This window comes from Tetrao urogallus (genome assembly GCF_951394365.1).
Source record: "Tetrao urogallus genome assembly, chromosome: 22".
NCBI lineage: Eukaryota > Metazoa > Chordata > Aves > Galliformes > Phasianidae > Tetrao > Tetrao urogallus.
Window position 1 is genome coordinate 1,215,640 of NC_136835.1, and position 25,497 is coordinate 1,241,136.

General features: G+C 49.1%; 3 protein-coding genes across 3 annotated transcripts; 2 read left to right on the top strand and 1 right to left on the bottom strand.

Moving 5' to 3' along the window:
* Positions 1 to 469: 469 nt before the first annotated feature.
* Positions 470 to 3,892, bottom strand: CD3E (CD3 epsilon subunit of T-cell receptor complex; the record flags this gene model as incomplete). Its single annotated transcript, XM_079545895.1, has 6 exons — positions 470 to 526; positions 874 to 920; positions 1,892 to 2,044; positions 2,569 to 2,769; positions 3,070 to 3,090; positions 3,844 to 3,892. 6 exons carry the CDS (start codon positions 3,890 to 3,892, stop codon positions 470 to 472), a joined length of 528 nt encoding a protein of 175 aa, XP_079402021.1.
* A 3,449-nt stretch (positions 3,893 to 7,341) lies between these two features.
* On the top strand, positions 7,342 to 11,098 carry MPZL2 (myelin protein zero like 2; the record flags this gene model as incomplete). The annotated part of the gene is made up of 5 exons (XM_079545893.1): positions 7,342 to 7,396; positions 9,341 to 9,507; positions 10,069 to 10,279; positions 10,527 to 10,671; positions 11,041 to 11,098. 5 exons carry the CDS (start codon positions 7,342 to 7,344, stop codon positions 11,096 to 11,098), a joined length of 636 nt encoding a protein of 211 aa, XP_079402019.1.
* A 1,677-nt stretch (positions 11,099 to 12,775) lies between these two features.
* Positions 12,776 to 17,476, top strand: LOC306954731 (myelin protein zero-like protein 3; the record flags this gene model as incomplete). The annotated part of the gene is made up of 6 exons (XM_079545891.1): positions 12,776 to 12,848; positions 13,863 to 14,029; positions 15,022 to 15,232; positions 15,856 to 16,018; positions 16,812 to 16,869; positions 17,450 to 17,476. The coding sequence occupies 6 exons, from the start codon at positions 12,776 to 12,778 to the stop codon at positions 17,474 to 17,476; spliced, it is 699 nt and encodes a 232-aa protein (XP_079402017.1).
* Positions 17,477 to 25,497: the final 8,021 nt, after the last annotated feature.

A 25,497-nucleotide genomic window follows, 5' to 3' on the forward strand; every position in this document is an offset into this window, starting at 1 on the left:
CTGCACGTACTGGTAGCAATTCGTCTCTTCTTTTAGAGAAGGACAGAGTCAGCGGCCAATCCCTCTGAGAAGAACCCTCATTTCGTGCACCAGCTACCCAGGGAGGAAAGGGCAGCAAGTGCAGGCATTTGGGACAGAAGATGAAATTGGAGGGGAAGTCAGAGCATGCAACTGAAGCAGAGAGAGAAAGGGGGCAAAGGAGATAAGAAACCATGAGTGATGCTCCAGGCCTTTAGTGAGAAGGAACACTCTGCCAATGAGCTCAGAGATTTCTTAGCCCTAATGTCAGACTGAAGGAACACCGTGGGGTGGAACAGCATAGGGCAGCAGGACGCCTGTCCTGTCCAGCTGTCGGCTGACCTCAAGGCACCTGGTCTCAGCGGGTCTGCAGAGAGCCAGCAGCAAGCTAGCCAGAAGCACTCAGCTCTTCTGCCTCTGTTTTCCATCCAGCCTGGTACCTGGGGGAATTTCAGAAGCCCCTGTGTTCCAGGCCTGCGTACACTTCTCGCTGGCCTTTCCTGATGGGCTGTGGGAACAGATGAGATGCTAGTTCAGGAATCCTTCTTAATACACTTTCCAAGCTCTTAGTCCATACAGCACTCAGAGAAAACCACAACAGAGAGACCAGGAACAGAGTGATGCTTTGGCAACAAGCAGCCTGCAGGAAACTGCATTTCTGCTCCTGACTCCCTGTGTCATCAGAGAAAAGGTCCTCCACCCTTCCCTCCATCTTCCTCCACACCCTGCAGAGCTTGGAGGTGGACTGGATGTTACATCAAAGGAGAAAAACAGGACAAATGCTACAGATCCCCAGCTCTGGCTATCCCTCCCCAGCCAGCAAGGAGAAGTGGAAAAAGTGCAGGTTGTCCATACCTCGTAGTCTGGGTTTGGAACAGGGGGAGGACGTTGCATCTTCTGAGCTGCAACAGAGGCAAAGAGGGGTCATCCATGGTGATGGTTCTTCTAACACAGCATGAGGGGCTTTCACAGGGATGACCCCAGGGTAACACGTACCATGGGTAAACTCATGTGACTTTGTTGTGAGCTCAGAGCTCTTAAAGATCCAACTGCTGCAGCTCTGAGGCCTTACAATCATTTAGGAGGAAATCAGCCTTCTTTTTCAAGAAGAAAGCATGAGGGCCCCTTGACCACAGGCATCTGCCCCACAGATGGGTACCAGATCTACACCCTTCTGGCCTGGGAAGCTGAATAGATGAGAACACATTGCATTGCATTTGAACCCATCACTCAGCAGGTGTGATCAGCACACAAGAGGGGATTTCAATCTGCTGAAAGATTTCTGTCAGCTTTGTGGGCGCTATTGGAAAAGTGGCAACATCTGATCTGCACAAAGCCGGAGTGGTCAGCACCCATTTGATGCACAGGGAGCCCCCTGATACAAATATCACCATTGACACTTCTTGAACAATTCCAAAGTGGCATCATGAGGTCACAACCCCTCATCACTTTACTCCAGCATTTATTATCCATCAGCCCCACTGCTGGACCCACTGGGCCACCAAAACAAGGCCTCAGAAGCCAGAAATTTGAATTTAGTGTTTCAGTAAGTTGTGATGCATCTATTGCATGTGTTCCTGATTCTGGATCTTTGAATGCCTGGGACAGATGCGGTGTTTGCTTCATTACAGGCTCAATGCTGCTTCACAGCAGCCTGTGAAATGGTTTCCCATGAACAGGAAGCCTCTGTCACAACGTGGCAGCCCATACAGAAGTCAGTTCAGAGCATCAGATGTGGCATCAGGAGTGGGGGCTGGCCAGGCTCTGGGGGCCCTGTGGGAGGCAGGGGGTGCTCCATCCACCAGCAAGGACAAGAGCTTAGTTTGGCACGCAGGGCACACTGCGGAGAGCAGACATCTGAAATGGCTCTTACCTCGTGGCCGACTGCCAGCTGCAGCTCTCGACTGCCCCTTCTTGTTTTTGCTGAAGTAATGGACCAAAATCAGTACCCCCAAGGTGATGAGGAGATCCGCGATGATGATCCCTGTCACAGTCAAGGTATCCAGCTCCTCACAGTTTGTGCACACTGCCAGGAGGGAATACAGAAGTGCTCTTAGCCAGGCAAGCTGCCTTTGCAGCAGTGGTGAAAGGGAAAGGCCACGTATCCAAAGGGTCAGTCAAATGCTTTCTGTTCATTATGTTCATGTTTGTTACTCATCCACTTAATGCTAGCAGAAAAGATACAGCTTGGGGTGAGAAGGAGCAAAGAGCAAACAGAAAGGAAAGAGGAAGGCATGGGCCATTCTATCCCCACTCCATTTCAGTCTTCAAACAGTCCTAGGGGCTGATGTGAGTACCACCTATACTCTGCTGTTCTGCACCACCTGCAATGTAAATCATCTCCTAGATCATTATTGCTCTTCTCGTGCTGATCTGACTTTAACCTCTCCCTACCTATGCTGAATTCTACACAGTGAATGCGGAGCAGCTGCCCAAAGTGCCTCTGCAGAACAGCATTCACTCAGCCCATCTCAACATCCACCTCCAAAAGGTGTTTGCTTTATCTTTAGTCCATGCAGGTTCTCACAGACTGAGTGCTTTTTCACTCACCTTTGGCATTCAGGTGCATTGCATGCTTTTTACCGCCTTTTTCACAAGACACATTGAGAGGAGAGCTGTCATGATTCTCTATAATGTACTTATTGCCATTTGCTTTTATCCCATTTGGCTTCCAATTTATGTTGTCTCCAGAGAAGGGACATGTGATTGTCACTGTGGTTCCAGAAATCTCCACTGTGAATTCATTTTGGTCTTAGGGCCAATGAGAAGAGAAACCATAATTACAAGGAGATTCTGGCAAGCTTCCCCCCCCCCCCCACGATCCCACCCCATTTGCTCTGCTCTATATTTACTCTAATTATAGAATATAAATTCCCTGTGCATGCAAGCATGTTTTCTTTAGGTTTTCACAACGACCACTTTGCAATGCTAAGCAGAAATCATCACAAGGTGTCATCACAGAATATTCAACTTTATGTTGACAGTGTGGCCACACACCACTGCTACTTCAATTTTTTTAATTAGTCACGAGTACCAGTAAAATACACTTACCCTCCTGAGCTGCTGCACCAACTACAAAAGAAAGAATAACACGTGTTAATCACATTAGATCTTGATATTATATGCTTCTCCTACTTTGAGGATCTCCTTTCTGAATTCAGCTGCTTGAGAAACATCTTCACACTCCTATTGGTGCTAAATTAGATTCTGTTGGCTAAGACAGGATGTTGTTTTGAAGTGAAGCTCCTTTCTTTGGAAGCCATTTTAATCAGACTACGACTGAACAGAGGTTGGAATGATTTTTAGAGCCTGCTTAGAAAACGGTTTCTTGCAAGGACTACACTCAGCAATTCTGCTTTACTGCCATGGATCGAAGATCAGTGCTGCTCAGTTTGACATGGAAAAGGCTGCTGTTCCCAAGACAGCAGTGGATCAGTACACAGAGTGGAAGCTATCACACGATCACAAAATGGTTCAGAAAATGCGTGGATAAAGTGTAAAAATGAAATAAGAATTTGAAGGCCCTTACAGTTCACAGAGGAGGTAGTGCCTCATCCTTCAGCTCTCAGCTTCACCCACTCTGCTGCCTAAATTTTGGAGATCGCGTGCTTTAGCGGATCAGTGAGAAACTGAATGGGGAGCCAAGGCTGAAAGGGTTGGATCCTCATTTTGCCCTCTGAGAGGAACGCTCCCTCTGGAAGGCAGCAGCTGCACACACCGATTTCAGGAGATATGGCTGCAGGGACCAAAGCAGCCGTGCTGCCACGCATCGCAGCCCCTGGAGCCCCTTCCCATCCCTCCGGGAGCCCATCCAGCTCCACTCACCCACACACAGCAGGAGGCCCAGGAGGGGCAGGGGCACCTCACGCCTCATCCTCGTGCTCCTCCTTCTCTGGCTCTTCTCTATCGTTCCTGATCAGATTGGCATCACTGCAGCTGGCTGCGAAGGAAGAAAGAACACGTTGGCTCTTCAAGTTCTTGCTTACAAGAAAGAGGCCCAAGAGTTTTTCCCAGAACTGTGTATGGCAGCGAATGGAGCCGTGCCAAGGAGACTCACTGTTTCCAGTGAAACCTGCAAGCAGCCCAGAAAGACACAGAGCACATGTGATGAGAAAAACTTCTCAGGAAGTGCGGAGGCTCAGCATGTCTTCAAATAACGTCATTGACAGCAAGGGGTGGCTGCTCTGCACCAGCCCGGTTGGAGACCTGCTGTAACTCAGCAGCAGGAGGCATACACAAGCCTGTGTTAGATTTACCTTCAGGACCTTCTTAAGAACTTTTCAATGTATTACTGAAGTTCAAACTTCTGCAAGCAGCTTAACGTACTGAGGGAATAAACAGAGGAATCAGAAATCATACAATGATGTGGGTTGGAAGGGACCCTAAAGATCTCCTAATTCCAACCCCTTGCTGTGGGCAGGAACATCTCCCACCAGCCTGCGTTGCCCACAGCCCCATCCGTGGCCTTGGGCGCCTCCAGGGATGGGGCACCAGCAGCCTTTCTGGGCAGCAGTGCCAGAGCCTCACCGCCCTCGTGGAGAATTTCTAACTGATATCCCGTCTAAACTCCCCTCTTCTACTCACAGCCATTACCCCTTGCCCTGTTACTACACTCACAAAAAGCGCGTTGACTGTTGAAAGGCTTTCTATGACTCTGGGGATTACGTACCCGAATAAAAGCGGCCAGATTCCACTAGAGGGGGCTCCAGCCCCTCCGACACACGCTGCTCTCACCCCAGCCCTCCCCTGCCCACACTGCACAGCACAGAAGGGAACTTTCTCCTTCCCAACCCAGAGATTCCCATCGGGTTGGGGCCGTCCCAAGCGCTGCTCCCGCGGGGATGCAGACACGCAGAACGCACCATCCTTCTGTTTTCCTGTGCTTGAAATGTGGCACAGCTGCTCCTACAAAGGCACAAAGACGTTTTTAGGATTTTTTAGGGTACCTGTCCAAAACAGACAGTGCAAAACCAGACAAAGCTTCCTCCTTCCACAAGATTGCACTTTGTTCCTGAGTCTGCCATTCAGATCTCAAGGCTCTCCTTTCTGGAAGCTGGCTTCATGCTCCTTGTGAAGAGCTTACTTAATTACATGGCTAATCACAACGCTGGGGCTTTTGTTCCATTTATTGAGCTGCTCCCGTTAGCTGTCAGCCCTTTCTTTACTAATTTCTGTTTCAAAATGAGAAATTTGCATTATTAATAATGGTGCCTTGAACTTGGTTCTGTTAACGGTTGGAGTCAGTATGTTTTGAAACAAGAAGTTGAATGTTAGTGAAAGATTGCAAATAAAGACCTCCCTCCCCAGTGCTGTGCATTACACAAATGTGGCCATGAAAGCCAGTATTGTTGCTCAGTGGCCAAAGGGCGGTAAATGGAGGAAGGACACTTTTCCTATTGGAATCTGCATGGGTTGCCTGAGGATAAGTTGCTGCTGTGCAGGACGGAGTTAAGAGTTGCCAGCCTGGTCTGTGGGAAGACGTGGAGCTGATGTGACGCCTTGTCGTAATGAGGCACAACAAAGCACAGAGTCTTAAATTGAAAATTCCTACAGCTTGACTTCTGGATGAGCCGATTACCTGTAACATAGGTGCAGATCCACGTGCTGCTGGGGATGCCCCAGGCTTTCAGTGATCAGCATGGAATCGGTGACATCTTATTGCAGGGAAGGCCACGAACACCTTTCAAAAACCAGCCCAGCAAGCCTCTGTGAGCCAAAACCAAATGACAGGCTGAGAAAGGAGCTGTGGAGTCTTGCTGCTCTAACCACACAATTGTGCTTCTGCCTGAACTTGTGTGAGGGAAAGCTGCATAGCTGGATCCACTAGGCTCTGCAAATCTGAAGAGGAAATCCAGCTTGATAGTCTAGAAAACATGAGTTAACGTTGAACATTTTGGCACCTTCTAAGCATGAGTTGCAAGTTATATATCCTGGAAGCAGGGTGTATCTGAAGTTCCTCTGCACTGAGGAGAGCCAGGTGAGCCCCAAACGCTCACTCCGAAACCGCTGCAATGACAGCAGTTCAGCTTCTTCCAAATCGAGAAAGACTGGACCTGTCTCTCACCTGAGGAAAGAATCCAGTGGTTAAAAATAAGAGCCTGTGCCAACACTCTTCAAGTTCAGACCTGAGACAATGTAAGTGAGTAGCAATTACCTCTCCCAGGACTGTAAGAGACCTGCAAGCCAGGCAATTCTACAGAGCTATCAACCATAGCAAGAGCTTACCCTTCCAGCATACCCTATTTGAATGCACTGAATAGAATGTGCTCAGATGGTGCATACACTGTGAGCTCAATGCTCTGAGATGCATCAGTGGCACAGGTGCTAAACGCCTCATTCCTGCTTTGGCACCACTGCAAAGGCAATTAGCACCACTCACAACGAAAGTTCATAACCTGGGATGGCTGCTTTGGAAGCTGGCCAAGGATCAGACACAAGCCGAGTCGCGGCCGGTAGCAACTTAAATGCTTTTCTGTCATTTATGATCTCTGAATGCAAACACCGTGCTATTGCTAACGCTCGTGCACAGCTCAGTTTCGTGCTCTCACGTGCCACTGGGAAAACGTTTTGTGTCTCACTGAGTTTCTCCAGCCCCTCGTGCCATGTTGTTAAGCGTGGTGGGGCTTTCCAAGCAGTGCCTGGGCCAGCACTGGCTTTGACTCATGTCTGAGGTTGTTGTCTTCTGACTTTTCCAAGAACTTCACACATGAGATAATGCTGTTTCCCAATTCTTCCACAGGACAGCTGCAACAAAAAGCAGTGGTCGCGTCTCTTCACTACAGGTACCTGTGTTTCAGCAGGACCCCTCCACAGCCTGAGTGCATGCCCACAATGCTGCCACAGGCTGGCTGTTCTGTTATCTTTGTGGGGTTTTTTTGGTACTGTTTGCAGCTTTTCAATCAAACAAATAGACTTAATTCCTTCAGGCTATCTCTACACACCTCAAGGCAAATCGATGTTTAGGTGCAAAATGCCGTCCCACAGGAGGGGAGTGGTTTCAAGTGGAAGCTGGGAGGAGGGATGATTGCAACACAAAAGAGCAAGGGAATATGGGAGGCAGAAGAAATTAATCTTACCTTGAAAATCTGCCTGCTTTACACACCGAAGTGAGCTGTCTGAGTGCCGCACCTATCCTTCAGTGCAGGGCAGTGACTCAAGAAGGAAGACGTGTTCACGTTGCTGCCAGGCCAAGCTGAGAGAAAAGAATTTGCTCAACCGTCCCAGGAAGGGTTTGAGAAACTCGTCTCTTATCCAGTTATCGAGAGCCTGAAACAAACTTCTCCCTGTGCTGCTCAGCCCGCAGAGCACGGACTTGTGTTCCCGATGCCTAGCCCCAGCTGGCTGGGGGCTGTGCTCATCCTTGGGGTACAGCTCCGAGGTAAGGAAACCTGACATCGCCTGGCCTCTGTTGCCATCTTGACTTTCCTCTTCTCATCCCTTAATTATCATCCTCATTAAGGCAGCGACTTTACAGGAGTCTCAGATACTGGTTGTGGATGATTGCTGTGATTCTTTTGGTCCCAGGTTCGCTTGCGAGTGACACGGAGTGATTGAATGTCTGCGACAAACAGGCTCAGGTGTGCTGGGGTGGAGGAAGAACACTGGTCTCATTCTGAGCTCTGGTTACACGTCTTTTCCCCTCCTGCCTCAGTCTTTGATCTTACCAGCAATCCGGACTCAGGTGTTTTTTCACTGTCTTTGTTACCGGACAGTCGCAGTTTGTTAGCGGTGCTGGTTAGATCCCTTACACAGCAATAAATAACGATGGCAGAAAAGTCACTTCAATTGTCAGTGGTTGCTATCAGTGTAACCAGAGTCAAAATTCAATCTGGGAACACGTCCTCCTTGTGAGAAGTTTGGGAACACAGATACTCTCAGTAATCTGCCTCATTAAATGATGTGTGTTTTACCCGTAGTTCCCACAGTTGTTCTTTTTAAGAAGTTTGGAGTGAAAACAGGGAAATTCAGTGTGGGATCTTTGGGAGAGAGTCGTGATCTCAGCCAGTGAAGTTTTGAAATACGATCTCCTTCGGTGTTTTGGTATTTCAAATATTTTCTCCTCTGAGAAAAGAAATTCTTTAGCTATAAATTGTATTCAAATACAGGAGCATTAATTGTCTTTGCTGTGACAACCCCTGATAAGCTCTTTTTCCTTGAGTCACACTGAGTGGATTATATCACTTTCCTGATGTGACAGAAAACCATTCATGCTTTCTTTTTCTGCTCTGTAAGGATTTTTTCTTTCTTTCCTTTTACCAGTGGAAATTGACTCATTAACCCAGAGGACTGTGCTGGCCGGTTCAGAGGTCTGAAGCAGTGAGGGAAGCAATAACGTGATCACGGGGAAAAAGGGGGAAATGGGAGCATCTTCTCTCTGGGTCTTTTGTGGTCACTTCTGCTGCTCTTCTCTGTGTCCTCTGCCTTGATGTTAGCTTATTTTTAAGCAGCAGCCTGGTGGTTTTCTTAAGAGGATGTTTGTTTGACAAACAAATGTTTGCAGATTTACCTTGAGGATTTCCTGTGTAGATTTTCAACCTGCTTTGCCTATAATTGTCTGGTGGGGTTATGAACTTCCTCAACAGACTGCTCTGACATGAGTAAAAGCAGTTTTCACCGCAGTGTGCATGACACTCAAAGTAACACAAAGTGAGCAGAAGAAAGTTCAGAGGTGGGAGGTGGTAACCGTTCATAGATGCTTAGCAGTGCTACTTTAAGGAACAGAGCTGCTTTTCTGAAGAAATCTGCCTGGGGAATTGAGTACAATAAGGTGTAATCACCTGTGATAATGTGACCAGGACAAGCACATGAAGTTACGTGACATCTCTTGTGCCTGTCAGATACAAGCTTATGCAACGAGAGGGCTGGCATTTCCAGCAGCACTGCACCTCCTAGGTGTCGTTTGCTCATGCCTGAAAAGAGACGTTTCCTTAACAAAACAAACCAGTGTCTTTTCCTGCAGGCGAGTCCCTCTCAGAGGTCCCTTCTCCACTCGTAATTCGATCTGTCAGTATCGCACTGCAGTCACAAAGCTACAAAGGAGCCATTGTCCTGGCAATGCGGATGAAAGCAAACTCCCTTGAAAGCAGCAGGGTGCAGCTCACATCTCACCTACAAAAGCCATGAAGCACATGGGATCTTTTGGATTCTGTATACACAGGACTACCACAGTCAGTAATTAAACCGGTGTGCTTTTAATTGTCAGGTTAAACGTTAATAGGGCAGACAGCGCAGGCTCCTGCCTAGAACGAGCACAGATAAGTGATGAGATTACTCCAGGACAGTAGTTTTGTTTACTTCCAACCCCTTCCTGTTTTCCCTGCAGCACTGTGGCCTGTTGCAGCCATAGAAGTTTATACTGCTAAGGAGGTGGATGCTGTGAATGGAACTAAACTACGGCTCAAATGCACCTTCTCCAGCAGCAGCCCTATTAGCCCACTGCTGTCGGTGACCTGGAACTTCCAGCCCGAGGACCTGAGCTCTCATGAGCCGGTGAGTGAGACCCTCCTGCTCCATTTCATCCTTGCACGCTTTGCTCACATGAACCGCTCCCAGGGCCCAGCACTGGCTGGGTAACAACGCCAGGCACGGCTCAGGGCATGCAAACACACCAGTACGTACATCTCGAGCCTTGCTCTGCTGTTCATGAGGATTACTCTAAACAAGAGGTTTTGTTTGGATAACCTTGTTCAAGAAAGCCCTTTTCTGCTTAGTTTAGGATAAACAGCATAGCAGGAAATTTTACCTGCTGACAACTGAATCCCATACCTTAGCTAACATCTTGCGCTTAGGATTTTCTTTGGCCAGCATGTCAGGACAGGCAGCTCAACAAGTACTGTTGCATAACTGAAAGACTGTTGAACAGCCTAACAAGCCTTAGGCCTGAGAGCACTGAGGTCGCGTGGCTGCTGGAGCATTTTGAAATTGGTTTAGATTCATCTGAGAGAGACAGTGCCAGAACAGCTCTCCTCAGCTCAGGCAAGCTTTCTTAGCTAGTGCTGCTCCACTTTCCCTTCAGAAGCTGCAGGAGTGACAGTTTCCTCTTTCTTCCAGGTATTTTATTATCTCAAGGAGCCCTACACGCCGTCTGCTGGACGGTTCAAAGGACGGGTCACCTGGGATGGGAATATTGAGCGTTACGATGCCTCCATCATTATCTGGAATTTACAGCCCACTGACAATGGAACGTTCACCTGCCAAGTGAAGAACCCACGAGACATCGATGGCACCATTGGAGAAGTGCGACTCAGAGTTGTGCAGAAAGGTGAGAGGCCAAGAACACCATAAGAAGCCGCGTGAACTTAGTGCAAAACTGGGACGGGTCTTCTTCCACACATGGAAAAACGCACGGAAGAAAAAGGATTATAAAGCGAAAGCTGGAGGAAATGTAATGGATATAATGGCAAAAAGGGCTTAAGAAAAGGTTCTGTTCGTGGGAATAGGTATCCAGCTTCATAGCAGAAGCCCTCAGCGTGTCCCTCTTGTTCATTCACCTGTTTCTCTCCATGCAGTGAATTTCTCGGAAATCCACTTCCTTGCCATAGCCATTGGGTCTGCCTGTGGTTTGATGATCATTGTGGTGACAGTTGTGATTATCTGTCGACATCGTCGGAAGAAACAGCAAGAGAAGACGATCGAGGTGGCAGACACTGAACTGTAAGCACAAGAGGGGAGAGGGAGAAAGGCTTCTGGGAAAGCTTGTCAAATATATCTTCATGGACATTCTGAATCATTGGCTTGGGCCCTATATTAAGCATCTACAATGAAAAACTGCCAACATAATTAGCAATAATTGGCTGCTTACTTGCAGTCAGAACAGAGCCCCAGGGACGAATGAGCTTCGGAGTCCTCATTTTGCTCTTGTACTTCGGGTTGGCTCCTTACACGGAGTAGAAGCCCATACAGATCCCTGTTATATATTATGTACGTTGTATGTAAATCAGAACCTCACTGCTGCTCAGGATATCTGATGCTGATTTTCTTTTTTTTCTTTTTTTTTCTTTTTAACTTTTTTCATAAAAGTAGAGAAAAGGAGAAGCTGAAGAATATAGAAGAGAAGGAAATCACTCCATTAGAAGATTAGAGGTCTCTGATAGTATATACAATGCAGGTATCTAATCAAACGTTCTCTAATTAATGTCTTGATGGTACTGCAGACTTTCTAGACGGTTTTATTTATGTATTTCACTTCCATTCTGCAGTCAGCAAGCCACAGTAGCCATAAATATGAACAACTAAGACCACAGACACGTGTTGCTCTTGAGGGACCTTCAGAGAAAGACTGATGACAGAAAGGCAGTGGTGACAGAACTCTCTCTTAACCATAAGGGAGATTTCTCCACTTTATCAATGGGGATCATTGCAGGAAAGCCATTATTGCTGCTTTCCATGTTGTGCTTGCTTTGTGGAGAGAGGAATGAATTCCCTTTCATTAGTTTTGAATATGCTTTTTTGATTAATTTAATATTTATTTCCTTATAATCGCTACAGGAGGATTGAAACTCTTTCCAGATTTGCTGGTTTTGCTGGAATATTTCAGCCCAGTTTTTCCCCATTCAATTTCTGAGGTCAACAGATGCTTCTCCTATGTTTGTTTTCAACAGTAATCATGAGTAATGAATCTGTTTTGTTTTTCTTCTAATCCTTCTTCTCAGGTGCTTCTAAGGCAGATGGTGAAAGCTTGTAATTTTGGATCTTAGAACAAAGCTGAATTACAGACGCCTGATGCTGGAAGTGTGGTGTCCCTGCTCAACCTGAAATTCTTGCAAGCAAAGAGAATGGCCTTAACATAAGTTGTAAAGTGTTATTTCCTTCACTGAAGAACAACAGGAGGCCCTTGCCGTGAACAAGGAACTGTCCTTAAACTCCACAGCTGCCAAACGTGAACAAATTGGTTGTGAGGATGAAATGTCAGCCGATTTGAACAAAGCACCAAGATGAGTGACTGGCTAGAGACTTGCTGTGTCTGAGCAGGCACGCGCTCGTGCACCTTAAAAACCCAAAGGTACATTTGGGCTGCCAGGTTATTGTGCCCTGTCTGGGGTCACCTAAAGGAAGACCATTAGGTGAGGGACCAGAGGAGCTGCTAGGACGTACTTTGAATCTCTTCACTACTTCAAATGGAAAGTGTTACAGATAAGGAATGTCTGCTGCTGCTTGTTAGGGATAACTGGACCCGCGGGTGTGTTTTTCACTCCAGCTGGCTTTGTCCATGGGATGGCTGACAGAACATCCTCCCTGTGGCACAGCACTGCTTCTCTGGACATCTTACTCCTGTAAATCCATCTGTTTAACACATACCCTGCATTGCCATCCAACCTCAAGCAAACGGAACCGCAGGTCACTAAAACCACTGAGCTGTTCTGGTGTTTAAGCAACGCTAAATCAAAATATCAGCCTGTTTATTTAAAGGGTAACTTTATGGCTTTATAACTCCGCGTGTAACATGCTGACCACGTTATCTGTACAGTTCTGTTTTCTATCGTGTCCATCGTAAATAAACGCGGTTTGTGTGTAGAAGTGACAACGTTCTGAAGGCGGTGTGACGCCGGAGACATTCGCATCGCACGCTGGGCTCCGTCCCGGGACACGGACGCCCTTCGGCCCGCCGGCCAGCGCCCGCAAGGCGGCCCAGGTGAGAGGCGCGGCCCCGTTGCCATGGCGACGCAGGGCGGCCATCTTGGGCCGCCCCCGCCCTCACCTGCGCTGCTCACAGGTGCGCCGCCATGTTGCGCTCCTGAGAGGAGCCGGCGCGGCCGGGATGCGGGGCAGCGAGGCGGTGTGGGTGGCCGAAGTCGGCTTTCTCGTTCCTCGGGGGGCCCTGCTCCTGCTCGGTAACTAACGGGGGGTGGCGGCGGTCGGTAAGGCCGCTGCGGGGGTTGGGCGGCCGCGCGCTGCGGGCACTGGGGTGGGGCGGTGGGAAAAGGCCTTTCTGCTGGGCGCTGCCGGCGGCCTGCGCTCCTCAGCGCTGTGTGCCCTGCTTGTCCGCGGACGGACCGGGGTACGGTGGGGGGTTGGCTTTAAGCTCTAAGGAGGGGCTGGGGGTTAGGTTAGATGTGAGGAGGAAGCAATCCTTTCGTCAGGGGCGGTGAGGCACCGGCGCTGCTGCCCTGAGAGCTGTGGGTTCCCCATCCCTGCAGGCACTCGAGGAAGGTGGGAAGGGGCCCTGGGCAGCCTGAGCTGGTGGGGGGTGTGCAGCCCACAGCTGGGGTTAGAACTGGCTGTGAGTCCCCTCCCAACTCAATCCATTCTTACTGAGGGAGTGCTCGGGCTGTTGAGGCAGGTTACTTCCTTGGCTGGAGCGCTGCAGTGAGGAAATAGAGCAGGAATTGCACAGCACCCTGAAATTTATAAGTGGCTATTGTTTGCCAGTGTGGTGTGACTCTGAACCCAGTCACCAACCCCATCGCTTTGGTGCAAAGCATCAGAACCTCCTGGCAGCACTCTAAGGCGAGCATGGTGCGATTCCTCTGAGTTAGCTGATACAGTTTCTTGGTTCTAAAACCTCTTCTACCTCAGAATCACAGAATGGCCTGGGTTGGAAGGAATCGCAAGGAGCATGAATCTCCAATGCCCCTGCCACAGGCAGGGCCACCAACCTCCATTTGTAAACATTTGTAGGCTTTTGGTGGTATTTTCCAGATAAAGGCCTTTTGGGATAAGTTGCAATCCCATAGAGAATATAAGTTAGAGATGTCATCTATTTTTCTTTAAATTTCATTATAGTGATGGTAGTCACTGCTGGGCTTCCATCTTTATACTGCACATGCAACAGTATGTCTGGGGCATCATCTCTTCCATGCCTCACAAATAACAAGAATCCTTGTCTTTTGGGTTTTTTCCATCAGGTATCTGTGGTGCTCTTTCTCTGGATATTAAAACCAGTCCGGAGGTGCGAGGTTATGTGGGTGAACAAGTAGTGCTGAAATGCTCATTCAGATCCAGTTTTCCCATCTCTGAGAGTCTGACGATAGACTGGACATACCGGCCCCTTTCTGGTGGTCGGATGGAGACAGTAAGTGGAGCAGGGAGTCTGTTTCAACTGGAAGTTGATCTGGTCCCTGTGCACAGTGAAAATCTGGTGGTATTTTCTGTTTGACTTGCTGTGCTTCTTCATCACTTTAAAGGTTGGGATTGTCCTTGTCTCCTTTTCCATCTGAAATTGCTTGTGTGTCCTTTGGGCAAGAAATAGTTTATGTAAGTGCATAGAAATGGTTAAGTAATCCTTTGGATTTTGACACGAGCTAAATTGTACCCTGCTGCTATATCTAGAATGACTGTAAAGCATTCAACTGGGAGCTTGCTTGGAGGCAGATGTGTCCTACTAATTTGGTGCTGTAATCTACTCTTGATATACCTTAGAGTAGTGAAAATGCTTGTGAAGATAGGCATCACTGTCTTCAGTCTGTCTCTGAGGTTTACGGGTTGCTGCTTTATCTTGGTGGTAGCCCTTTGAAATCTAAGTATAAATATAGAAATCTGAACACCTGCTGAAAGTCTCTCATTCAAGGCAGAAACTGAAAATGTTTATCTTTACAGTTAATTAGCGATCAATGCTTCCTGTAGAGTTTGAACTCTTCATAATGTTCTCATATATGGAATAAAAGGACGCTGCCTGTATGAAATGAGGTCTGCTAAGTCTTTACAGATAGAACAGTAAGTGCAAAAGCACAGAAAGCGTATTCTGAAGAACTGTGATGCTCTCTTGTGTGAGAGAAGGGACATGCTCTACTTCTTAGCTGCAGATCTATGGAAGGGAACAACCTGGTCAGAAGGTGATGGTGACACATACGAGTGCCAAGGCTGCAAGATAGAAGCTTTGGAGAGACAGTGAAATGCAGCTGATTCAAAATCAACAAATAGGAACTTAGAGAGCTCTCCTGTATGAGCGTTACTCTTTCTGACTTGTTAATCCATATTTCTTCATTTACAATCCAAGAAGTGCTTGACTTTGTTTTCTTAGTGGACTGTTTTATTAGAGCAACTATTGCTTTTCCCTCCTTTCAGGTTTTTCACTATCAGTCTGTTGCATACCCACCATCGGCAGGAAGGTTCAAAGACAGGATATCCTGGCTTGGGAACACTGCTAAGGGTGATGCTTCCATTGCTATCGAAAGTCCATCTGTGAGTGACAACGGGACGTTCATCTGCAGTGTGAAGAACCCTCCAGATGTATACCATAACATTCCCCAGACCGTGCTGATTGTTAAAGAGAGGGGTAAGCCTTTTTTTAGTCAACATTCTCTCACCTGTGTGATACAGCTGCACTGTGGCTCTGTCTGAACCGTAACAATCTGAGCATTGCATGTGCAGTTGATCCTGAGAGTTCCCTGTAAGATTTTCTGCAAGAGCTACCTCAGCTGCTGTGCTTTCATTGCTGAACACACTGAGAACCACTGAATTTACTGGAGACAGAGATGGAAAAAGGCAGTGGTGATAACAGAAAGTAAAAATGGGCTTTTGTTCAGGAATTCCAGTCTTCAAATATTGCAGTAGTAATAGGGGAAATTCTGGTCAGACCACAAATACTGACATCTAGTCATACTTAATTTCATCATCTGCCTTACATGTGAGAACTGCCCCGAATGTGTAGCATGCACAGGCTGATGAAGTTACATCATGACCTGCCTTACTTTGTCATTTTTTGCACATAAAGCATCCTACTGTGCTGGATATGTGCTAGGAGTCCTACAGATTCAGCAACAAGCTGTTTCAAAACTGCTGGCCCTGTGCTGTGTGTAAAAAGGAGATGAGTCTGTCCTGGAAGCATATTTTTCACAGAGCTGTAAGGAAGCCACGTTGAACTAGTTACCATGGGGCTGTTCTTTGTCGATCCTGCAGGCTTTTCTTTCCAGCTGACTTCAGTGACGCTGCTGTCCATTGTAGTGTTCATCCCTTCCACTGTTGTGGTTGTTCTGATGTTGGTGAGGATGGGAAGGAAATCTGGACTGATAAAAGAGAAGAAAAAACCTGGCTGCAAGAAATCCTCTGTTGAAGAATCTGAGTAAGTTCTGTCTGGAACCTAAAGCTTGTTCTTCCTTGGCTTCTAGACACTGGCCATCGTTTCTCTGCTGTTCTTCGTTGCATAGCTCTCAGCATCTGCAGTTCAATCACTGTATGAGCATGATTTAGCTAGTGAGCAGAAACTCTTTGGGAAAAACTCAGTTTTGAAGCATAAATGCTTTGCATCTCTTTTCCTGGCTGCGGTGTGAGGCCATGGAAGTGAAGCAGTTTAGGGTTAGACAGTCTTTCACTTCCCTACCTAAACTTATTTCAGCTTAAGTCGGCAAAATGTTTTGCTGACGTGGGCTTAGTTTTGTTTGTATGTAACCAACACAAACCGAATAATGCTAACTGCCCCAGCGATGGCCTGACCAGAGCTGCCGAGTGTTGTACAGCTCCTGAAGGCCGGATTGCCTTCTGAATTGGAGAGGACTCTGTGCTGAGAGTGTTTGGTGTGGTACTGTAGTAAAAGCACTAAAGCTTTTTTTAAAGTTGCACCTGTTTTTGCAGAGGACTCACTCTGCTCAGTTGTGTTACTGGTATTTTAATATAGCACTCTGCTTATTCTTGTAGATTGTTCCTCCTAAGTGGCAGCTCTTGTTAAATGAAATAGCTGCCTTTTGAAATAAGAAACCTGACACTCCCTATTCTTTTTGGGCTTTCTATGAAGTCAAAGAGATGATGAAAAGCCTTGAGATTCAGTGATAGGAGTAGCAATCGTAGTCAATAGAAGAGAGATAGTTTGTGTTTGGTGGTGGAAAGTCCAGCCTCATCCTGTGCTTGTTGCTCTCTAGGTCCGAATATACAGAGAGCTGCATGGGCAGACTCAAAACCTGCTGTTTGAACTGTGTGGTAAGTGAAAGTTGATGCCTTTACCACTTACTTTCTCAATATCAGTACTGAGAGGAGGTGCAAGAACATGACCTGTCTGGATTTCAGAGACTTCAGTCTCATTTGGTTGTGCTTTTACTCCTTGCTGTTTCCTACACATGAGGGCAGCAGAGCTGGGCTGTGAAGATGCCAAGGAGGGATGACTGTGGTAAATGGTAGATGGGGATCTGAAAGTTTGTGGTTGGTCATAGCTGAAAAACACAGCAGTCTGTGCTGCTTTGGATCCCCAGCGCAGGGGGTTGGGAGCCTGTTGAGTTGATGTCTTTCTGCACTTTGTTTTTCTTTTGCTTAAGTTTAATCTGCTGCTTAATTTAAAATACGTTTCACGTGTTAGTTGAGCAGTGGCATTTCACCTGTGCTTGTGACAATCCTATCCATTTAGCTGCAAGTTTGTACAACCACAAGTTCTGAGACTTATTCAACCACGCCAGCGGTCTGAGAAATATTCAAGCTCTTGCCTGAAGCCTGGCAGACTCAAATTTGTATCAAACTGATGTCTGGGTACGCAGTCTTAATTTCTCTCTCCATTCCCCCTGCTTAGGACACAGATGAGGAAGAGCCGTACTGATGAATGATCAAATGTATGGATAATGAGCAGAATCACAACACTGAAAATGCTGACTAGATGAGTACAAAGGCTGCTGGATAACAGCACAGACTGGAAGAGCTGCTCTCATCTTGGTATACTGGAACAACAGTGCTTGGATGGTTCACTTCTAAGCACAATATAATGATTTTTGAAATCTCCACAATTTATTGAGGGAGCGGGGGGAAAAAAAAAAAGAAACTCCAGAACCTCCCTACTTCAGTGCCTACAGGAACCTCAGTGCCTGCAGCTGGACGGGCTGTTTCCTACCAGCAGTTTGACAGTGCTCTTTTCTTACTTTTCTTGGTAATGCTTCCTTTATGGTTGATGATATCCCTCCTTTCCTGTGTCCTTGAACTCCACTTGAGAAGTTCTCCACTCTGAAGAACAGGGTACTCCAGGGTGACACCTGGGCTCCCCAAGCACTGACAACACATTCTCAGTTTTTGCTAAGGACTTAGAGCAGTCTGATTTGTTGTTACATGCATCCTTTGTCTCAAAGCAAACAGAACCTACTGTTTTTTAATTGTTTCCTTGCTTGAGCTGCCACTTAATTACAGGATCATCATTTTATTCCTACTGTTTTCTGATTCAACTGCGCAGCAGTGTTACCTTACTTTGATTTTTATCTGTCCAACGGCTGCATTACTGGGTTCACCTTCTACTGACACGAAGCACAATTCACAAACAGCCTGTTTTATAAATCAGGAATGCGAATGGGGACTCTATGTCTGGGGAAACACAACCCCATCTACCTCAACCACTGACTCAAGGCCTTGGCCAAAGGGATGTTCTGTGTTCAGAAGAACAATCGTCTTCCTCCTCTCTTTCAGGGAAACGGTGAATTTTTGGGAAAGGGTGAAATTTATCATTGCTGTCTTCTAAGATTGAGAGCACCTTCTCTCACCAGCCTTGTTCAATAATGGATTACAGGGAGCAGTGGAATTCTCTAATAGCTGAGGAGCTGCTGTTCTGTGCCTTATTTTGGTACACGGCATTGGTTGAATGGCCTCCTTCCATGTATGTGGTACATGTTTACTGCCTACTTTGCACTGTTACCAATAAATTGCAATGCTTCAGTCGAGGCTGTGGATTTCTTTATTTGGCCACGTGTAGGTGAATGTACTGAACTCACAAAACTGCCATCCTAACTTGGTGAAAGAGATTGTGATGTTGGGAAAACATGTTAGGTGCCTCCCTAAAGTCTCCCTTCAGAAGCCTGGTGGTGGCTGTTAATCAGAGGTATGTAGGAGTTCTGACTGCAGTGCAAGTCAGCTGTAGATCTGTGTCTCCAGATAGTTTTCTTTCCTCCCATCTACAGCAAAGTAACATTTAAAAAATCGTGCTTTGTGATGGCTCGCTGTTTCTACCAAAAAAACTATCCTGAGAAAGGATGTTGGGATTTGCAACTTGGAGGAAGTGGCTTTGTTGTTCCACTTTCAGCTAGAATGCATCACTCTTCTTTATGGAAATTAATAGCTTTTGTTTTCCACAGAATGTTCACCTTCTGCTGCGACTGCTTTGCAAACTGTGACAGGGCCAAATCTTACATAATGACGGATGGCTCAGTCTGCTGTGCTGGAAGCAGTGGGGCTCGGGCAGATCTCTTATCTAGAGTGGTTTTTGAAGCTGCGTTCCATCTAATTCTTCTTGCCTATCTGTAACAGTCCCTTCTGACTTGTCAGTACCCTCAGTCTTCCTCTTACAAGTCCTCAACTTCCTCTTAAAAGCGAAGAGTGACCACCAAACCTTAAGTAAGAGACCTGAAACAAAGAGCTGCTGTGTTCTAAGCATCTCACGCACAGCCTTGGGGAGCTTCAGTGTGATTAATTCAGAGACTCCAAATCAGTCACTGCACAGCTCTGTGCACAAGATAAAAAAGTAGGCTGCCCCAAACCGCGCTGGGTGAGTATTTTTATTTTTGCTATGAACATTTATTTTGATGTTTGGAGTTTTTTTTTTCCTTCATGAATAGAAAACTACTGAAACATAGAAGTGCTTGGAATGAAGATTCCCATGCCGAAAAGTGGGGACAGTGGTATCCATGGTATCCAAAAGTGGGCAGTGTGCTATCCGTGGGGTTCTTTTCTTGTCTTTTTCCACGTGGATTGAAGAAAGTGACTGTGTGAGGCTTTGGAAGGGGCTGTGTGTGTCAGCATTGTGAGATGGAGCAGCCTGGTGAGCGTGTTGGGAAAGGAGACCCTGCAGAAACGTGTTCTGAGGTGGAACCAGAAAGTATTTTCAGGAGTAGGAAAAGAAGTCTAGGAAGAACTTGGTGAACGAGGAGCAGAGTCTCAGCAAGAGGAATTTCAAAGTTCTGAATGCTGATGCTCCTCTGTGCAGGCTTCTGTGTGCTGAGGGCCTTTATTAAGCCAAGTCCTGTTTTCGCTCTGTGATGAGGACGGCCCTGAGAAGGTGTAGCTCCAGCTGTGTTGTAAAGCAGCGCAGCTGAAGTAAAACAAGGTGAGGTAGCAGGATGCTTTGGCCTGCTGAGCTGAGATATGCTGCACCGACGCATCTTTGGAGCTGAGTGTGAATTTTGTTGTTTGTAGGTCATGCATGCACAAGCGTGAGTTGCGCTGCAGACTGTCACAGCAGACATGCAAAGAAGAGCATACCCAAACCACAGCTCTCTCCCCTCCACCTCCACAAAGCCCATCCCCCAAACAGATTTTGGTTTTTGAGAGGCAGATTTGAGAGAGTCATGGAAGGCTTGCTGCTGTTTTCAGGATTTTGCTTATGGGATGGGAGGGCAGGGAAAAACAGAGTGGTTTTGCATCAGCAGCCGTGGGCAGTGAGGCTGTGCTCTGCCTGAAAGGCCTTTGGGACTGTTTCAAAGTCTAGAACAGACCCCACAGCTGTGGCTTTCTGCCCTGTGGTGCTGCACGGAATGGGATGGCAGGACAGGCACAATGTCAGATATTCACCTTACATATTTATCACCTCTCCTGGGGCTGCTGCCGGGAGTGTATCTCTGGTACTTCATCTATCTCAGGGTTTGCTGAAGCTAATCCAGATGGCCTCTGATTTTCACAGTGGAGGAAAAATGAGAGAAATTAATGAGACTTGGATATGATTCATTTCTTGTTTCATTTATTCCTACAGCAAAAATGCCTGTATTGAAAAATGTATGCTGGTAACTGGTACTGCTTGCCTTCCTGTGATCTGTGTGAACACTGGCAGCACATCCCTGCCCATGGCAGTCAGTTCTTCCTTGGGTTGTGGCATGTCTGTGCCTTGGGGAAAGGGGACATCAGTGGTACTGGGAGATGTGCAGCAGGACAAACAGCACAGTGACCAACCTCAGCACTGCCTGGGCAGACCCAAAAGGCTCCAGCATAAGCTTTCAACACGTGTGGTATTCTGAAGCAAGGAGGTTATCTCTAGGATAATGTGATTTTAGAATCTGTATCCAAACTTCCCCAAGTTTACAGGAAAAAAAAATATCCCATTGCTTTCTAAGCAGTGAATATTTGTGAATGTCTCAATTTTGGCAGCACGGAGTCAACCCCCCAAACCACCAGAAAGCTGTATTGGTTAAGGGGAAATGCAACGATGTTCAGGCTGAGCCCTCCCCCCATCTTTCACTCTTCCTTTCCAGGGCTCAGAGCAGCCTCAAACCAGAGACACGTGTGACAGCTGTGCTTCGCTGAGTTGTAGGTTCCCAGCTGGGATAGGGCTAACTTTGAGAAGCCAAACATCCACCAGAGATCACATCCCTCCCCGAAGGACTGGAGGAAACCTTCTGCAGGCCTTGGGGTGCAGCTGTAAGCAGTTGGTGTCCCGCACGTGTTTCCTCTGCTGTTCTCTTTGAGAGAAGATGAAGGCGCTGCTGGGCCTGGCTCTGGTGCTGACATTACTGGGTAAGCTGTAAGTCCTTCTGGTGCCTTTATCCTTGCCTTTGGCAGAAGACCCTTTGCTTTCTCTTTTCTGCTGTGAGAGCCACTCGGAGGCTTGTAGGCACGCAGGGCTGGGAGTGTTGAGCATGCCAGTAACTCCTCTAGCATCAATGAGCTGCACGATCCCTTCCTGCACACACATAGGCTTGGAATTGTCACAGCATCCTGTTGGAGGCCTGTACTTACTGTACCAGGCTCCAAGGCTTTGGAAGATGTAGAAAAGCTTTACCACAACTAAACACAGGGTAAGGCTTCCAAGCTATTGATTTTTGGCTTTGCTTAAGGCAACTGGCCTCCTTGGTCTCCTCGGCTGACATACTCTTCGTGTTTGCCTCCACAGCTGGTCAAGCCCAAAAGAAACCTGTTTGGGAAGCTGTAGCACTTTGCATTCATTACTTACAGGGCATCAGACAAGTGCTTGGTGCCTTGCCAGGGCCCAGCCCTTGGTGGCTGTGGAAGGGCTGAGCAGGGCAGCTCAAGTGCTGGGAAAAATGTCCCTGCCCAAGCAGCTCGCTCTGAATCAGCTCACCCGGCCCTGACACGCAGTGCTGGGCACTCCGTTCTCCTGGCTACGATCTATTGATGCTTCTCTCCGTTCCTTGCAGTTGGCAGTGCTTCCGTGCTGTGCTGCTCCCCATGGCTCTGCTCTGTGCTGCCTTTCAGCCAAGCAGCTGCCTCTCTTTGCCATTTTGGTCTCACAGATTTCAGGAGATGGAGGCTTTATCTAGAGAAACCTCAGGGGTGTTCTCTGCCCTGCGTGTCTCCCGTTCTGTGCTTTGTGGCCCCCTATGGCAGCAGTGCTGGTCTTGATCAGCTCTGTGTTTTCACCTCCCTCTGTTTTGGCTTTGTTTTGCACTGCTCCACTTCTCCAGAAACCTGCAGAGGTGGTTATGTGGTTGGACACGTCCAAGCTCAGCCAGGAGCCTGTGAGCAAGCGGACAGGAAGCCAGATGGGCAGGTTGTGAAAGGAGGAACCGAGACTGATGCACAGGGGCCGAGTTGCCTCTGGCCAGCTGCAAATGAATGACACTGGTCCTCCCAGCCCGTGACTCACACGAGCCACAGTGCAGGAGCTGCAGCCTTCAGCCCTGAGACACAGAGGGCTGAGCGCTGAGGCCCCAGGTGTCTTCCCCACTCCCCTTCCATGCGGCTTTTTCAGTGAGTGCAGCAGCCCTCGGTGTCTGGCGCCCAGGAGGATGTGCTGCCTCGCATCCCCGGCTTGCCGAAAGCAGGGCTCAGGGAGAGGCTTTGTCTGCAGGGCCTCCCCGCCGCTCCCCGGACTGCTCGGCGCCTTTAGGCTCATCCAGAGAGGAGACATCTATGGGGACGGGCAGGCTGCACTCGGCCAGCCTCATCCTGCTGTCCTTGTGCCTGGCAGGGAGGAGCAGCAGCTTGACTGGATGGGTGTTCACAGAGCCCTGGCTCCATGCTAGCGCTGGGGATTCCGTCCTGCTGCGCTGCCTCTTCCAAGACCCAGAGGCCACAGGCTGGACGGTGACCAAAGTGGACTGGTTGCGTGTGCCAGTGGCTGGCAAACAGAAGGTGGGTCAGAACCGGGGGGTGGGCAATGGGAGGGAGAGTCAGGCAGCCCCGCTGCTCTTGGAGCACTGCAGGAGGATTACTCCCCACCTGTGTGCCCCGTGCTGTGGCATTCAGCGCTGTGCTCTGTGGCTTTCCAGGGGTGCATGTGCAGGAGGGAGCAAGCTGGGCTCTGTGCATGGTGCTGGCTGTGTGTGTGGGGGGAGAGGCTGCAGTGCTCAGCTTGCTGGGCTCCTCTCACCAGCCGCTCTGTGCCCGGACAGGAGGAGATGGTATTTTATTACTACAGCAACTCTAGTGTCCCTGTGGGCCGTTTCCAAGACCGGGTGCGGTGGCAGGGGGACGTCTCGTGCTGGGATGGCTCTATCCAGCTGCAGGACGTGCAGGTGAATGACAGTGGCAAGTACACGTGCGAGATCCGTCTGTTTCAGCACGGCAGCATCTTCAAGAACCACACAATGCTGCATGTCAGCCCTGCAACACAGAGAGGTGTGTGCCCCAGCAGTTCCCCTCACTTGTCACCCCATCCAACTCCTCGCAAAGGGGTTTCCATACCTACCAGCACGGCTCTGCAGCAGTGCTGGTGTCCCTGTGGGTTGCAGCCCCCGCCTTGGTGTCTCCCTGCAGATAGAGGAGCAGAAAGTGCCCAAGTCCAGGGGCGCACTGGAGTTTGGGTTGTGACCGTGTGCTGCAGCGCCGTGGCCGTGGTGCTGGCTTTCCTGGCAGGACTCAACCTGAGGAAGAGGTACCAACGCTCGCTTCGGGTTTATTGAGCTGAGCATCCCCCCGTTGAGCCGCTCCAAGCAGGATGCAGATGCGGGAAGCGGAGCAGACACTCAGCGCTGCTCCTGCTGCCCTCTAGTGTCACTCTGCCCTTCCTCCCAAAGCGGCTGGGCTCCCCGCTGCCTGCATGGCTGCACCCCTCCGGGTCAAGGGAGGTGGTGGGCACTGCAGGACAGAAGCAAAGCGCCATGGGCTCCACCAGCGCCTCGGTGGGCGCCGTCACCTGGCGACTGCCAAGGGGCATCTGAAGGGTCTCAGCAGTGGGATTCGGGGGTGGGAGGAGCAGGTGATGCTTCCTGCTGGACGTGACACCTCTGTTGCTTTCCCTCAAGGTCTGCAGCCACCACGGCCCTGGAGAGAGCCAGAAATGATGGCAGCAAGGACAAAGCCAAGGTGGGAGCTCCTGGGACTGGCAGGCTGGCTAAGCACGAAGTGCCATGGCTGTTGTACTGCCTTACCTGCCTGTTTGCTGCTGAGTTCCAATTATCCTGCTCTCCCCCCTTCCCCCATCCTCCTCCATAGGAAGGGCTTTACTCCTCGATCCCTGAAGCTGAGGTGCCTAAGGCTGATCAGGACGCAGGGAAGAAGAGGAGAGCTGAGGAGACTTACATCACCATGGTGAGGAGGGAGCAGCTCCAGGGCTGTGGGACCCCTTACACCACCTCCTTCCCGGCTGGTGATGCCCAGTGGTCCCAGTGCCTGCAGAGGGACTCACTCTGTCCCTGGTTCCTTGCAGCATCCCTCCATCCTCCATGAGAATGGCATCTACGTGGAGCTGGCCAGGGGGGTGATCCCAGCAGAGTGGATGGCAGAAGGCAGACGGGATGGTGGGCACAGCGAGCAGCCCTACAGCCAACCCCAGCAGGAACTTCCTCATGTCCCAGAGAGGGGGAAATAGCCACACTGGGGCTGTAAACCCCTTAGCCAGCAGCTACATGCAAGACTTCTTTGCTCCTTCAGCTACTCCCTGTTAAGCTGCTGTCAGCCCTTCACTGATATCTCCATCCTGAACTGCTGCTGGGACATGGCTTAACTGGCATCTGCAAGGTGACCTGGGGAGGTGTCCCCTTTGGATCCCTTCTCCCTGGTCCTCAGAAAGGGATGCAGAGGGCATAGTCCCCACTTCCCAGCACTTTTTCCCCCGACCAGCTCCAGGACTGGAAATAATGAGGAGAGCCTGGCTGGGGAGGGAAAGGGGGGGGGGGGGGGGGGGGGGGGGAGGGGAGGGTGCAGCCGTGCGGTCGTATCTTCTGCAGATAATAAAACTCAGCGAGGCCCAGGGAGCCTCCTCCTTTCCTGGCTTCCTTTTACCTCCTGCTTAACTGCGATGGCAGAAGTCCGCCTGGCTTCAGCGAAACGGGCCACAAACGGGATCCCTTTGCAGCAGCGGGGTGCCCGTGTGGGGATGGAGCAGAGCGGGGTCCCCCACGTGCGCAGCTCCCACGTGCGCCCTGCCCACGGTGCGACCACCCCTGCCTGCAGCCCAGCCCCGGGACTCGCTGCTCTGGGTGGGCGGGACAGCGATCCCAGCCGCCCCTCCTCCAGGACTGCCGCCCTGCAATGTGCTGGCTCCCCTCCTGCCACTAAATATAGATGTTTGACACCTCCAGGTGCAGAGCTGGGAGCTGGGGACCACCTCCTCGGCTCTGCTGGATGGGAGACTGCAGCACAGGCTGCTCCAGGCTGCACTCCTTGGTTTCACGTTGCCACCCTACTCTCTTTTTCCTGGGTGAGGAGAAGCAGTGGGATTTCAGAAGGAAGCAGCACCTGGAGCCCTTTTTG